Source organism: Gekko japonicus, unplaced genomic scaffold (genome assembly GCF_001447785.1).
Source record: "Gekko japonicus isolate JY-2015 unplaced genomic scaffold, Gekko_japonicus_V1.1 scaffold67, whole genome shotgun sequence".
In the NCBI taxonomy this organism is placed as follows: Eukaryota; Metazoa; Chordata; class Lepidosauria; order Squamata; family Gekkonidae; genus Gekko; species Gekko japonicus.
The window spans coordinates 898,367-912,315 of NW_015161948.1; the positions used below are offsets into that span (position 1 = coordinate 898,367).

General features: G+C 42.5%; 1 protein-coding gene across 1 annotated transcript in view; it reads right to left on the reverse strand.

Moving 5' to 3' along the window:
- Positions 1-1,897: 1,897 nt before the first annotated feature.
- The window catches only part of SIAE (sialic acid acetylesterase), a 16,192-nt gene continuing 4,140 nt past the window's right edge, over positions 1,898-13,949 (reverse strand). The window contains exons 3-10 of the mRNA XM_015429403.1: positions 12,780-12,952; positions 11,527-11,665; positions 7,905-8,088; positions 5,660-5,766; positions 5,436-5,569; positions 4,288-4,442; positions 3,583-3,778; positions 1,898-2,395 (exon numbers count right to left, since the gene is read on the reverse strand). Of these exons, the coding sequence (XP_015284889.1) occupies positions 2,159-2,395; positions 3,583-3,778; positions 4,288-4,442; positions 5,436-5,569; positions 5,660-5,766; positions 7,905-8,088; positions 11,527-11,665; positions 12,780-12,952 (1,325 nt within the window). The 3' untranslated portion in view covers positions 1,898-2,158. The remainder of the gene's footprint in view (positions 2,396-3,582; positions 3,779-4,287; positions 4,443-5,435; positions 5,570-5,659; positions 5,767-7,904; positions 8,089-11,526; positions 11,666-12,779; positions 12,953-13,949) is intronic.

A 13,949-nucleotide genomic window follows, 5' to 3' on the forward strand; every position in this document is an offset into this window, starting at 1 on the left:
AGCCAGGGCAACCAAGGTCCACTGCTGGAGAAACTGTCTCAGCTCCAGGTCAGGATTTTGGTGGCGCCAGCTACAAAGCAATGCACTTGTCTTTGTAAAGCAGACAACACAGTGACACAAATTGGGCTTTTAAAATAGAACTTAGTCCAAGTGGAACCAAGTTGTTCTCAGCATTTAATGTTCTTAAAAGACTTAGGCGTGGAGAGGTTGCAGGTAGCTGTGGTGATCGAAAGCAAAATCCAAAATTAAACACTGCACAATACCTTTTATTAAAACCAACCAAAATGACACAGAACAGTATGGGTTGGATTCAGTAAAATTTTCCAGCAGCAGAAGTTTTCTGCAGAATCCCCCCCCCCCTCCAGTCCAGCGATTATGAAATGATAATACTGGGGAGGGTAGTAACTGCAGAGGGAAAGGTAAATTGTTCGGAGTCATTTTGATAAAAGGTATTAATGTGACTTTTGTTGTTTGGCAGTCAGACATGAAGCTCACTAGGAGACTTTGGACCAGTTTCTCAGCAGAATGCTACCTCACAGTGTTGTCGTGAAGACATAACAGAATAATATATACCATGTATTTTGCCCTGAGTTCCCTGGTGGAGGGACCAGAATAGAGGTGTGCTTTTTTCCAATAAGCCAGGGCCATTTCTTGTTTTAAGGGGGATCAATTTATTGCAGTCCTTTTTATCACCTATGTATATGGACCAAAAACTACAACTGAAAACACAAGGATTGCCTAAAGAGCTAACACAGTCAAAGGAATTATATTAGACTAGATTTTTTGAAAATTTTGTATCCCAACTTTATTTTAAAAAGCAGCTTGAAGTACAAAAGAATAAAAGATGTTCTATTTCACAGTTTATTTCACAGGCCATCTAGTCCAACCCCCTGCTCAATGCAGGATCAGCCTGGCTATTTTTAGCTATTCTGTAAAAACAGTAATAAAAGCAGTCCATAAAACATCAGCCAATAAGATTTTTTAAAAATCAGTCAATAAAAATCATAGAAGTGATACCAACAAACCCCCTAGAATGGATTAAACAGGTCAAAAGATAAAAAACCATCAAATGTCCTCCCAAACAAAGGTGACTTGGATCAGAACTCCAAAAGCAAAGGGGTGAACATTTTGAGACAGGAGTTCCATAGTCTGGGGGCACCACATGAAAGGCCTTGCTCCACAAGTGTGCCAATAATTTCTTCTTACAGTGTGTGCCATGGGAGTACCAGCAGATCCTAGCTCACTTGGCATGCAGGCTTTATTAAAATTAGGCCTACTCCTTTCACATTGAAGAGAAAGAATTTTAGCAGGGTAGTCTTCTTTCATTATGATGTTGTACCTGCTCACAGATAAAAGCAGGCATGGGAGAAGGCAGCCAGCCAGCTAGGTTCAAGCATCATGATGACCCAATAATTATAAGTGTCCAATTTCTTTTTGCTATTTCTAGTATGCCTTTTGTAAGTACAGTGCGGGGGTGCATGCGATGGGCTGGCACAAGGCATGCCTGATCTCTGGTGTAGTTTCTCTAAAGCAGGGATGTCGAACTCATTTGTTATGAGGGCTGGATCTGACATAAATGAGACCTTGTTGGGCCGGGCCATGTGTGTCATAAATTGTAATGCCAGGTAGCGGAGATATAAACTTTATAAAGGACACAAACACAAAGGGTTTTTTTTACTTAAAATAAAAACATGCTTAAAACATTAGCTCTGTAAGCTGCAAACCTACTTTTGATTTATTGACATTCATCACAGAAATCTCATGCTCAGAGTTCTGAGTCTAGGACCCAGGTTAAAACATGAAATGGCTGAGTGATTAAGAGAGTCTGGCAAAGCAAGCTATGATGCAGCAGCAGCAGAAGAACTGGAAGCAGGAGACGGCCAGTTCCACTGCGGGCCTGGTGGAAGCTCTCCGGGGACCTGATCTGCCCGCTGGGCCGCATGTTTGACACCCCTGCTCTAAAGTGTTTGTTTTAATGTGTCTTGTTGATTGGCACAAGGTGGTACAGGTAATATAGCAAGCACTAATTCTTAGCAGCCACCACCTGTAGGTCTAGTGATTCTGCATGGATTGATTAGCCTTTTTGTTAATTTATTTATTTATAGTGGTGGATGGGAACAAAACAGGAGCTCATCGGTCTGACACCACCCACTCCCACTCATGACACAACCCAACTAGGGTTATTGTGAGAAAATGAAATGAATGGAGGGGCAGGCAATGACTGCAAGTTGTAAAGGGGACACTGTTTGTAGTCACAAGGCCACTCAGTCCATGCATAGCGCAGGCCAGTCACTGTTTCAGGGCAAGCTATGTTCTGTAGAGAAACTGTGCGGAAGGAGGCAGTTCTGATAGCTATTGTGTTCCACTCACACAGAGCTGGGTCAGAGCAGCATACCTGCCAGAGAGAGAGAGACAGAACACTCACTCAAACCTGGTTGGTGTCTGGAGCATTGAAATTAACAACATGGAACAGCCAAGTCACTCCACTAGTGTGGCAACTTCTCAATGTCTGGCAGGTGCCTGGCCTATGACTGAATCTCTAGATGTTTTAGTTTTTATTGAAAAGGCGTGTAGGAAATTCCGTTGGATTGAACAATAACAGTGGGAAGGGAGTGCTTAACCCTTTTCACAGTCCAACACTCCTCCCCTCCATAATCTGCTCTCAGACCTATATTTTTCACCAGCAGGGCTAACAGAAGCCGAGGAGAGGAGTTAGAGTAGGACAATAATGCCAGGGAGGAGTTATGGAACATATGAAGGCCTGGGTATATTAAAGACCTATAAAACTGCTCTATATTGAGTCCAACCATTGGCTTGTCTATCTGTGTATTTTATTTATTTATTTAAAACATTGGTTGCCTTTCTACCTTGCAAACTTCATTTAGCAGCACAGTGGGCTTGCAATGTAAATAAAACAATTATTATTTTAAAAACACGTAAAAAATCACAATACGTGTATTCTCAGGGCTCTCCAGGATCTCAGGCTGGGAAAGATCTTCCCCCAACATCTACTAGAGATGCTATAGACTGTAGTTTGAACCCTTATGTGGAACCTAAGCATGTGGTCACAGCAACCTTGTGAGGTTTGCCATAGGCCAAAGCTTTCTGACTCACCAGGGATCTGTACCTAGCCCTTCAGATCCACACATGCCATTTCCAGCATTATGAACTTTATCAGCTTTATACCAATATAGCTGCCAGTGCATCCACCAAAGTCCCTTGGGAACTGTAGAATGGTTGTGAGCAATGCTCCCTCTAAGCTGTGGAGTCTTGTGAGCAAAAATTCTACTTTGTGAGCTACTGGCATTAAAGTTGTGAGCGAGCAATTTGGCTACTGCATAAATTAGTTTGCTCTGGAGCCATCCTTCCTGAGCTAAGACAAAAATGTGTGAACTGGAGGCTAAAAAACTGTGAGCTAGCTCAAACTAATCCCTTGGGAACTGTAGAATGGTTGTGAGTGTGGAATACAATCCGCCTTACTGTTTCTCACAGGACCAGAGGTCCTTGAATAGCAACCAGTGTGACTGTGTGCCATTCCCATGAAGTACAGGATATAAACAGCACTTCCCTGCTAACTCTTACCTCAAATACCTTGCTGTCCATGTGGTGGAGATGGATATTTTGATTGTAGGTAACATTCAGAATCTTAAGGGCTGCATCCACTAGCACCTGTTCAGGGTATGGGCCTTGGAAGGTCACGTTCTCTTTACCATAAGCCACTGCCAGAGCCCCAAGGTGCAATCTATAGGCCACGCTCTGTTTATCACGGGGGTGGATACTATAAAGCAAGAAAAAAAACATATATTTTGGTTCTCACTTGAAACACTCCATTTCCAGTCCTCACAGCTACAAAGAAGTGTGTGAGTGTGCATGCACAGAGACAGACAGACAGTGTGTATGTTTCTCATGGAGGCTTGGAACCTACCAGAATTTACTACTTGAGTAAACCTGCTTTTTTTCTACTAGCAGTCATCCAGATGCAACTTCCAGGGCTAGATCATGTCTGTCTCCTCCTCCCTTTGCCATTCCATTATCCCCCAATAAGGAGGCCAATGGATGGGGATGAAGCTGGAAACTGCCGTCGGATTAGGTTCTTATATTTAGAAGGGATCAGGGTGCCCTTTGATGGTCCCCATTCTTCTGTACATCTTTCCACACGTGTATTATAAGCTATTAGACTGTCTCTCTCTTACACCAATCCTTAATGGAATAGACAGCAGCTGCTCTAGAACCGTTACAGCTGCTTGGGAGGGCCTGGACGACCTAAAACAAGGGGAGCTTCCTTACCTGCCATAGGGAGATGAACCGTCACAGAGGTCTAAGGCAACAGCCATAAAAGTATTGGGCATTTTCGTATTAGGGACATAGCCGTAGTCTGCTGTTTGATGCCATCGGATACGTGGAAAGCTGTCATCAATCTCTACTAGACGATCTGTAGATAACTGCAAAACAGGAACAGCTGAAACCTACCTGAAGTTGGAGATCACATAATCCTTCTAGGCTATAATCCCATTATTCCTGCTGCCATGAAAGGATGGCTCAGTGAAAGTCATGAAAGACATGCCACACATCCATTCTGGGGTTACAACTGTGACCCTGGAGGCAGAGGTCATGTTAGGGTGTTGATGCCGAGAAGGTTGCACAACTGTCCGCCTTCCAATAAATGTCAAAGCCTAGTCCAGAATGTCAAGAGGGCACAGCTTTCCCAACGACCTAGCAAACAGGTCCTAGAGTACAGCTGGAAGGCACATGATACAGCATCCTCAATGAAGCTGAGCGGGCATAAGCCTCACTTGGATGGGAGACCTCCTGGGAATGTTTGCATTAGTGCAAGTTATAAATGCAACAAACTATTAATGTAGCCTTCCTAGACAGAAATATCACCGTCTGCATCATTTGCATTGTATAGTTAAGGAACAATATTGGCTTCATAAAGCTACCAATATATTAGGAAGCTGCTATTGTGAATGGAACTACATGTTTCATAGGTCTCAACGCTGCCAGTGAAAATGGCACCCACATGTTGAATCCCACTAGCCTCATCACATATTAGCAGCAGCAAATAATGCTAGTTAGGAGTGAGGACAGGGACAAAATGGAAGGTATCAGGACATAGAATAAGTGGTTTTATACTATACTGAGGAAATATACGGGGATCTCTTCTTTTATTGGTTAGTATTAGTCATGTACGGAAAGTGACACACAGTCCTATCCCTCATTCTGCTGACCATCCTCAGGCATGAGAAGAGTCAGTCTTTGTTGTGTGCAAGCACTCACCAAGGTTAAAGATGCAGGAAATCAGTGCGAATATAGAAAGAGGCTGAAACCCATTGGTTTGGTTTTTAAAAATGCTGTATTCCTGCATTCCTTCCCTCATGTCTGCCAGTACGAAATAGCCATCCCAATGTTTACACCTTCATGCCCCTGCCCATTACCTGGACAAAGCCAAAGGGGAAGCTCCGCTCTGTTTGCCCGACAGACCCTTCATGGAAAGTTTCTCGCCAGTCTTCAATGAGTGCTGGGAATGTGCAGTTGTACAGATCGGTGTTCATTGCAGTGTTTGCTTCACCTGGGAGAAGCACACAGAGAATGAGACAGGCCAAATGCAGTAGTGATGGTGCTGCCATACCAGCTCAGTCCTTTCGCTGGCTTTACGTACCTTGATACCAAACAACGCCTTGGAAGGTCATGTTGAGAAGAGGGTGGATCATTGCATTCCAGAGCACTGAATACTCTTTAGGGCCAGAATCCAGAGAGACAGGGAAGCTACAACATGAGAAATCCATTAAGTGGGGGACTTATTTATACTGCTTAATCACTGGTGCCTGGGCCCTCTCTAAAACCAGAGCTCAGAAATCACAGAGTACTGTACTAATGTTTGCTATACAAAAGAGGAGATCTGCCTTGAGCCAACAAGTGCAAAGAGCAGGTCTACATGCCATAAGCTATATTACTGCCTTCTGATGCCACAGGGCTAGCCAAGCATTTCTTTGGTGTTCTAAGACTTGGCAGATATGCCTAAATCTGACCCACATTTAATTTTTTCCACTGTCTCTAGCACCTCTAGAGATATGCTTTAGTAAGAGTGAAGACAGATCGTAATATTTATAGAGCAGTGGGAGTGATTTGAAACCAGTCTCGCCACATTTAATAAAAATAAATCTTCCACGGACAAGTTCTGAAAAGCTAGTTTCACAAGACTGCAGCGTTGTTTAACAAAAATTGGTTATGGAGGCCATCAGTTAGCAAATGTCCATGACATCACCAACACATCTCCTCCTTTCAACCCCCAGAGTAGTTTTCCACTGTTCTTAAAACAGGGTGTTCTTGGGGAGAGATTATAAGGTGAAAGACTGACATATGAACAACATACATACTAATAAATATACATTTACCACCTGTATATAAAAAAAATTTAAAGTAAAATACTCCACCTAATACACAAAGGAAAGTGTGAGGACTTATCCAGCATCTGGCTACTGAAATATATTCCTGCAACGTGATACAAACCTGCCATTGCAATCTGGGAGTGAAGAGATCATGCCAGTGTCAAGGGTCAACATGATGGTTATTTGCCAAGCTCCACAGCTTGGCATAGGGGCTTGCCCATTGCTAACCAGAAATACCTGGTTCAACTACTTCCACTAGGAACAGAAGATTATCCAAATACCCTTGTGATGCCCAGCCAAGCTCCACAGCTTGGCATAGGGGCTTACCCATTGCTAACCAGAAATACCTGGTTCATCTACTTCCACTAGGAACAGAAGATTACCCAAATACCCTTGTGATGCCCGGAGCAATCTCCCAATCCATGTTTAGAGCCCAGACTTTGGGACTTGTTAGCCATGGTAGCACTGCACAAATGGAGCTTATAGGAGGAGTTACACTCCTCTCCCTCCTCCAGGTTATGCGAGGGTGAAGTATACCTAATGAGAAAGGCACTGGAGAACATCTATCCCATGTTTGTGAACCCTGTGAAAAGCCCACTGTGACTCTCTTAAAAACTGAACTGAGTGGGCAGCCTATGATTATCTGCCTCTTTAATAACTACATTTGTTTACCTATCTCTTTAATAATTATTTTTGAGAATAACTTGAAAAATGTGCAGCGTTGTGCATCTCCACCATACTAAGATGCCATGGGGAAAGGGATGAGGGCCAGGTTGAGAGCTAACAAGAGATTTCAGTCCACCCTCCTTCTTGCACTGCTCTAAGCTGAAGTAGGGAAGTCTACCCTTCTTCAAAGTAGTACAGTTTGAACTTCACTAATGCATTATTGTACTACATCTACACTGATTCTCAAATGTTTTTGGCATAGACCCTACATCAGCTATACATTAAATCAATAATCAACCTGAAGATTAACAGATGCTTGTATCGGATTTGCTTGATTATTTGCTATTCCTTAATAAACTGGTTTCATTTGTAAATCTAACCAGTAGTGTGTGTGTGGTGCGTCTTGAGGCCACTGGAATCCCAAAAAGAGCCTGGGCACTAAGCATTACTCTGAGGATCGTAGAACACGGTGTAACATTAAGTCTTTATATGTTTGTTGCTGAGGAGACACTTCATGCATCAGATGAAATGGACTCTAGCCCACAAAAGCTTCTACCACAATAAATCTGAAACTCATTTTTGTTCCTCCTGCAACAGACTTGCATAGAATTTTAAACCAGATGCAGCTCAGGGAAGTTGTTATCCTGGTTCTAAATGCAGCTGCGGGCTTACAGGTTTCCTGCCACTGTAAACAGTGAGGCAGGTCGTGTAAGGCAACCACAGAGAGAGAGTGCCAGAGAACGGGCTGCACACAGCACTCAGCGAGAATGGAAAGGGATCCAGTCTATCGAAAAAGGACTATAAGACTATAAGAAAGGAGCAGGGTCTGTTGTCATCAGCTCTTCTTACCTTCTATGGTCCTCTGAGAGTCCACATTTACGCAGCGCCCTTCGGGAGGACCAGGCCTCAACTGGTGTCCCTCCCCAGGAGGACTCTACCAGCCCTATGGGGTACTGGAGCGTCTCATACAGATAGCGTCCAAACAGCCAGCACACAGCAGAGAAGTAACCGAAGTCCCCATGGCCCAAGTTTTCTTTTCAGAAAAATGTTTAAAAAAGCAATAAGAATATTTAAAAGTCTGGAAAGGAATATGGCTGCGTTAAATACACAACTGGTTTCTTCTGCCACACTTTCAGCTAGGAGCCACAGTACAGCTGCGTGAAGTACTGGGGCATATCCTGGTCCACAATCTTGCTCATCCTGGTGAGGGATGCTTGGTCGGACTCACTGTTCCCACTGTAAAAACCCTGTCTTGTTCTCACTCCTCCCTTGTGAAAGCTGAACCTGCATGTCTCTATTGTCATACCAGCTTCTGTCTACTTGTGCTAAATTTCTTGATAAATGCCTGCAATCTAGCATCATTTTTCATATAGCATAGTAAATGCATAAAGAGGTTATACAATAGCATTAAAAGGAACAAATGAATTGGGAACATCAGCAATGAAAATCGGCAAAACAGGCTCACAATGACAATATATACCTCTGTAATTCTGATATGCTTAAACACCACAGACTACTCCATCTTCCATTTTCCCTTGAGCAAGTTGCTAGACTTCAGTTTCTGCTCTGCAATCCTTATCTATCTCCTTGATACATTTGTCCATTGCCAAGTTTGCTAACCCACAAATTCTGCCAGAGCAATATTAATAAAACATTTAATTGGACTTCTAGTAAATAGAGGTTGCAGCCACAAATGGCTGGATATTATTGTGCTACTGTTGATCTACACAGCAATTGTTTGCCACTGGATTTTCTTATCCACAGAAAAACATCCAGTCATAAATGACTGCTATAGCACAATGATACTGTAATATCCAACAATACATAGATGCAGCCAGAGTTAAGGAAGATTCAAAAACCAAGAGGAGACGGGGGGGGGGGGGGGGGGGGGATGGATTTCTGCTCTCATGTTTACAAATCTGATAATTGAGGTTTCTCACTATGAAATACTATGCTAAAGGGCAGCATCTCTTTCCATGTAAATAGAACACAAATCCAGTGGCTCAATTACTAAAAAAAAAAATATTCCAACACTAGCTTTCATAAGTCACTAGCTTTCATCAGATGGATGAAACATACATTTGTTAGGCAGCTGGTGGTCACTGATCTAACGTCAACAGTGACCTACAGCCACCCCACATATCTCTCTCGCACATATGTCTTCCGTTCTATACAGCAGTCCCCTAACATAAAACAACTTCTCATCTACAACAATGGATCACCTAATAGAGACACAAACTCAGGAACCAGACTCTGCAACAAACTTAGATGCCAGCTTTGTGCTTTGTCCACACTCAAGCAAAGTGATCAACTATACCACTGCAATTTAGCATACAAAACCTTTTTCCCCAACCAGGTGACCCTATCTGGGTCCATCTTTGGGATGGATCTTATATAAATTAGGGGGAAATCCCTTGGTGCCTGGCAGTGTAATCCTATGCAGTGTAACTGCAGTCTAAATCCACTGAAATGAGTCAATTTAAGCTGGAGTAAATCTCCATAGGATTTCACTGTGAAACATGCAATGAAATCTGAGTCAGTGCCAGACAAGGTAATTAGCATAACACAAAAGAGAAGAGAAGGGGTGTAGTCCTAAAACAACTTATTTTAGGTGCTGGACACTTTGGGTGGTGTTGGCATATATGCTGTGACCATATGAGGCAGGCTAGCCTCCAGGAATTAGAAAGACCTTTAAATCTGTTGTGTTTAAAAAAGGCAGCACTTGGGTCAACAATGCTCTTAAGGAAGAACTCTATTCTCTCAGAAGGTGCTTTTCTCCACAAGTGGTGACAGATCAGATATTTGGCATGGAATATTCCAGCAGTACTCTTGTACCAGCTACTGATTAGAAGTGGATAATGGGTTACATGGATCAATGCTCCCTCTAAGCTGTGGAGTCTTGTGAGCAAAAATTCTACTTTGTGAGCTACTGGTTTTAAAGTTATGAGCAAGCAGTTTGGCTGCTGCATAAATTAGTATGCTCTGGAGCCATCCTTCCTGAGCCAAGACAAAAATGTGTGAGCTGGAGGCTAAAAAACTGTGAGCTACCTCACACTAACTCAGCTTAGAGGGAACACTGCTTGTGGTGCTGCCCAAAGGAAACTATCCTATGATGTATGTACATAGAACATAAGTCTCAGTGAGAAAGTAAATAAATGAAGCAAATAAATCAGTAAATAGAATGACTAGATATAGAAGAGAGCATTCAGAATCTTTCACAAAGCACCCTTTTTACCAAAGCTGCAATATTTAATTTAAAACAATTAGATTTAATCAGTAAATAGATTCTTTTTAAAAAATGTTGGTTTTCATGCTACTTAAAGTATGGAAAAATGTTAAGAGGGGGCACTCATTCATTTAATTTAAAACAATTAGATTTAATCAAAATGTTGGTTTTCATGCTACTTACAATATGGAAAAATGATAAAAATCATCCCTCTCTCTCACAAAGGAGGGAATATATCTTCTAAACTGTTCCTGTTACAACATATGTGTGCATCTAAAAACCCTTCAGAACAATAGTTATTATTCATATGCAAACTAATAAATGATTCATCAATTAATGCCCATGAGATTAACCAACTACAGTGCTTTTTTAAAGTCTGGGAAACAGCCCTGCTTTCACCGTAGGACCAAAACAAATTATAACTCATCCTATGCCAACAAAAACATCTCTCTCCCAAGACGGTAGCTCTTTCATTCCCTTCAACCTTGCCAGATATTTGGGTGCTTAAAACACACACACAAGTGAGGGGTAAATCCAAAGATGTAAAAAAATTAGAAACAAAAAGTCCTAGAAGACACAAGGGCTCTTCTATTGCTTGTGATCTCATGGAAACTTGGTGGTGGTGGAAAGTGTGACCCCCCCCCCAAAGGATTTTCAAGGCAGAAGAGGTTCAGAGGCAGCTTGCCATTACCTGCCTCTGCATAGCAACCCTGGTCTTCCTTGGTGGTCTTCCATCCAAGTACTAACCAGGGCAAACCCTGATGAGCTTCTGAGATCTGATGAGATCAGACTAGCCTGAGCCATCCATGTAATATACCATGTAAATAACACCGATTCAGTATGTGAAGTGGTCAGAAATGGCAAGTGGGAACTTACAGGACCATTCTAAGCAGAGTGACACCCTTGTAAGTACCTTGAAGGCTATTATTTTAGAAGGGTACAGCTCATCTTAGGATGGCGTTGACAATGCCTTTCTGCTATAGGAAACATGCACATATAATCTCCTGTCCCAACTAATTTTTCCTGTGCATGAACAGACCAGAGGCGAGGCTAACTAAAACTCGCAAGAAAAACCTGAAAAAGAACATCAGATAAACTAGCTGTAAAAACAGCACATGCTGTTATAATGGTACTCAGTTTCCAGCTAAGATACAAACTCGACAGGAGTTGTGGACACCACACCACCAAGTTCTCCAAAAAGACTTTTTTAAAGCGTTCATTTTTTAAAGTTCTGCAGACTCTTACCGGCTGTGGGCACAGACCACTGCAAATCAATATCGGGAAGGTCCAGCAGTTCCTCTTCCGACTGAGCAAGAGAAGCTGTGAACACACGCACATACGGAAAGTGCGAAGCCTGTGCGAGCTCCTTGCTGGCATTGAATATCTAGGAAACAGGGCAGATTCCACTGAAACCATAACTTTAAAAGTTGAAAACAAATGAATTTTCTTCTTTGGTGCTAAGTCTTGAACAATGATTTACAGGTGGAGAACCAAACAGCTGCCAAAATCTGTTTCACCAGACAATGAAATCAACTGCCAAGTTTCCCTCTTCATTCCTGGCAAAGAAATGTAGGAGTCTCTGAGATCTGATAAGCCCAGTGGTAACTACCACATGGCTACCCGTCTGGAATTATCTGCATGGGCTGTGGGATTCAGGAGGCACTCTTCCCCAGCATTTTTCAGCCCTTAAGTCTAATAAACATGCCATGTGCCTTCTTTTGATCTATTCATCTTTAGATTGGCAGCTGCCAAGCAATACATTTGGAGAGGTTGAAACAGTTATTTTCTTGCTTTTCTAATTTTAGGTGTGTGATGATCTCCCTGCTCCAGAAGGATTTCTTCTGGCATTGTTTCTAGTGTGAAACAGACATTTTATCATTTTGTCAGGCCAGTAAATGTAGATGAAAGGCTAAGGTGTAGAGTACAAATTATAGAACAGGGTTTACCAGTTTACTCTGTCACAACTGTGCCGTATGCGGGCATAGTTTTGCAGTCTAGTGAAAAAAGGAGTGACAGCCACCAAAAGCTGAGAACCCTGTGAGAATTTTGGGCCACCATATTCACAGAATATACAGAAGCATGCCGGCAGTGTCTACAAAAACTTCAGACACCAGGTGTTACAGGAGAATTTCCAATACATCATTAAGAGTACTGTGCACCACTAAAAATGCATGGTCCTCTACCTGTATATTGACACACACCTGATAAAATGGACTCCAGCCCAATATTATGTTGGAATAAAAACTTATTAGTCTTTGAAGATGACATAAGGCTCCTTTTACTTTTTGCTGCAAGAGATTCTGAGCTTTTAAGTGCAAAAATTCTCTCACGCACCAGCTGCAGTTGTGCTGCAATAACATACAAGGGCACACATAGGGATGGCACACATAGTAGAACAAGTACTCCACATAGGGATGGCACACATAGTTGAACAAGTATTCCAACTGTTTAACAAGTATTCCACTGCCTCCATTGCACTCTAAGGAAGTACGGCTCACCTGAGAAACTGTCATCTCCATGTTACTTTGCCCACTGCAAAGCCAGACATCTCCAAAGTAGACATCTCGCAGCATAATGCTGGAAACCTCATCTTCATAGAACTGACGTACCACTATGGAATAAGGACCACCCTGCGGCATGGCAGTCAGGACTACCTTCCAGATCCTAAAGACTTCAGAAAAAACATTGGAAAATAAAGTTTCAGGCTTCTTTATCAGTCTGAAAAAATTCCTAGGCAATATTCAGCTGCTAGAAGGAAATGAAGAGACACCAAAGCCTTCTCCACTGGCCCTGCTAAGAACAGTTGCCATTTGCGCTCCCCCCCCCCCGAAGAGTCACTGTCAATGGAGATTCAACCTCCTATGAGTCTGTCTGTTGTAATTACAGGGTCAGATTTCCACATCCAGTATCGTGTCTGCTGGGGAGACTAGCTTACTCGTCATGAACTTACTTTGCTTCCACCCTCTTCCCTGCCACCATCGTTAAAAGTGAGACATAATACGCAAATAATTTTCATTTCGAGATGCATCTTTTCCTCCTTTTATGGACCTTACAAATCCACTAACTATCAGCCTTGGCCAAAAGTCATTCTAGCGAAGGAAACAGATAAAGACAGGGATGGCAAAACCAGCAGTTCCCTTTCTACACAGCTCCTTTTCATTCCCACATTGTCACCTCCAGTCAAACAAGTTTTAGAAACAATTCACAAATATATAAGACCTGTAAGAAATGAAAGTGAATCAGTGTACACACTATATGAGACAATCCCTCTTTCAAACTGCCTCCCTCTCCCTAAACCCCCCCCCTCCAACAACTACTGCTCATTGACAGGTGAAATCTCCAAGTCTGATTCCCAGCACCTCCAGAATAAAAGAAAGACAGGCTAGGAAGGTTTTTTTGTCTGAGACTCACGAATATGAAAACTGAACCATAGGGGCCACAGCTTAGTCTCCATATATTTATTCAAAAATTAATATGCTGTTTCTTCAGAGAACTGCACAAGGTAGCTCATAAAACAGCACAAAATCATTAAAATTAACAGGCTAAGCACCAGTTAAACCCCAAGGGGATAGGTATTCCACAGGTGAGGTGTTCCCACTGAAAAAGCTCTGTCTCTGACTGCTACTTGCCAAAGCTCTGAGGCTGGGGGGGGGGGGGGGGGGAGAGAG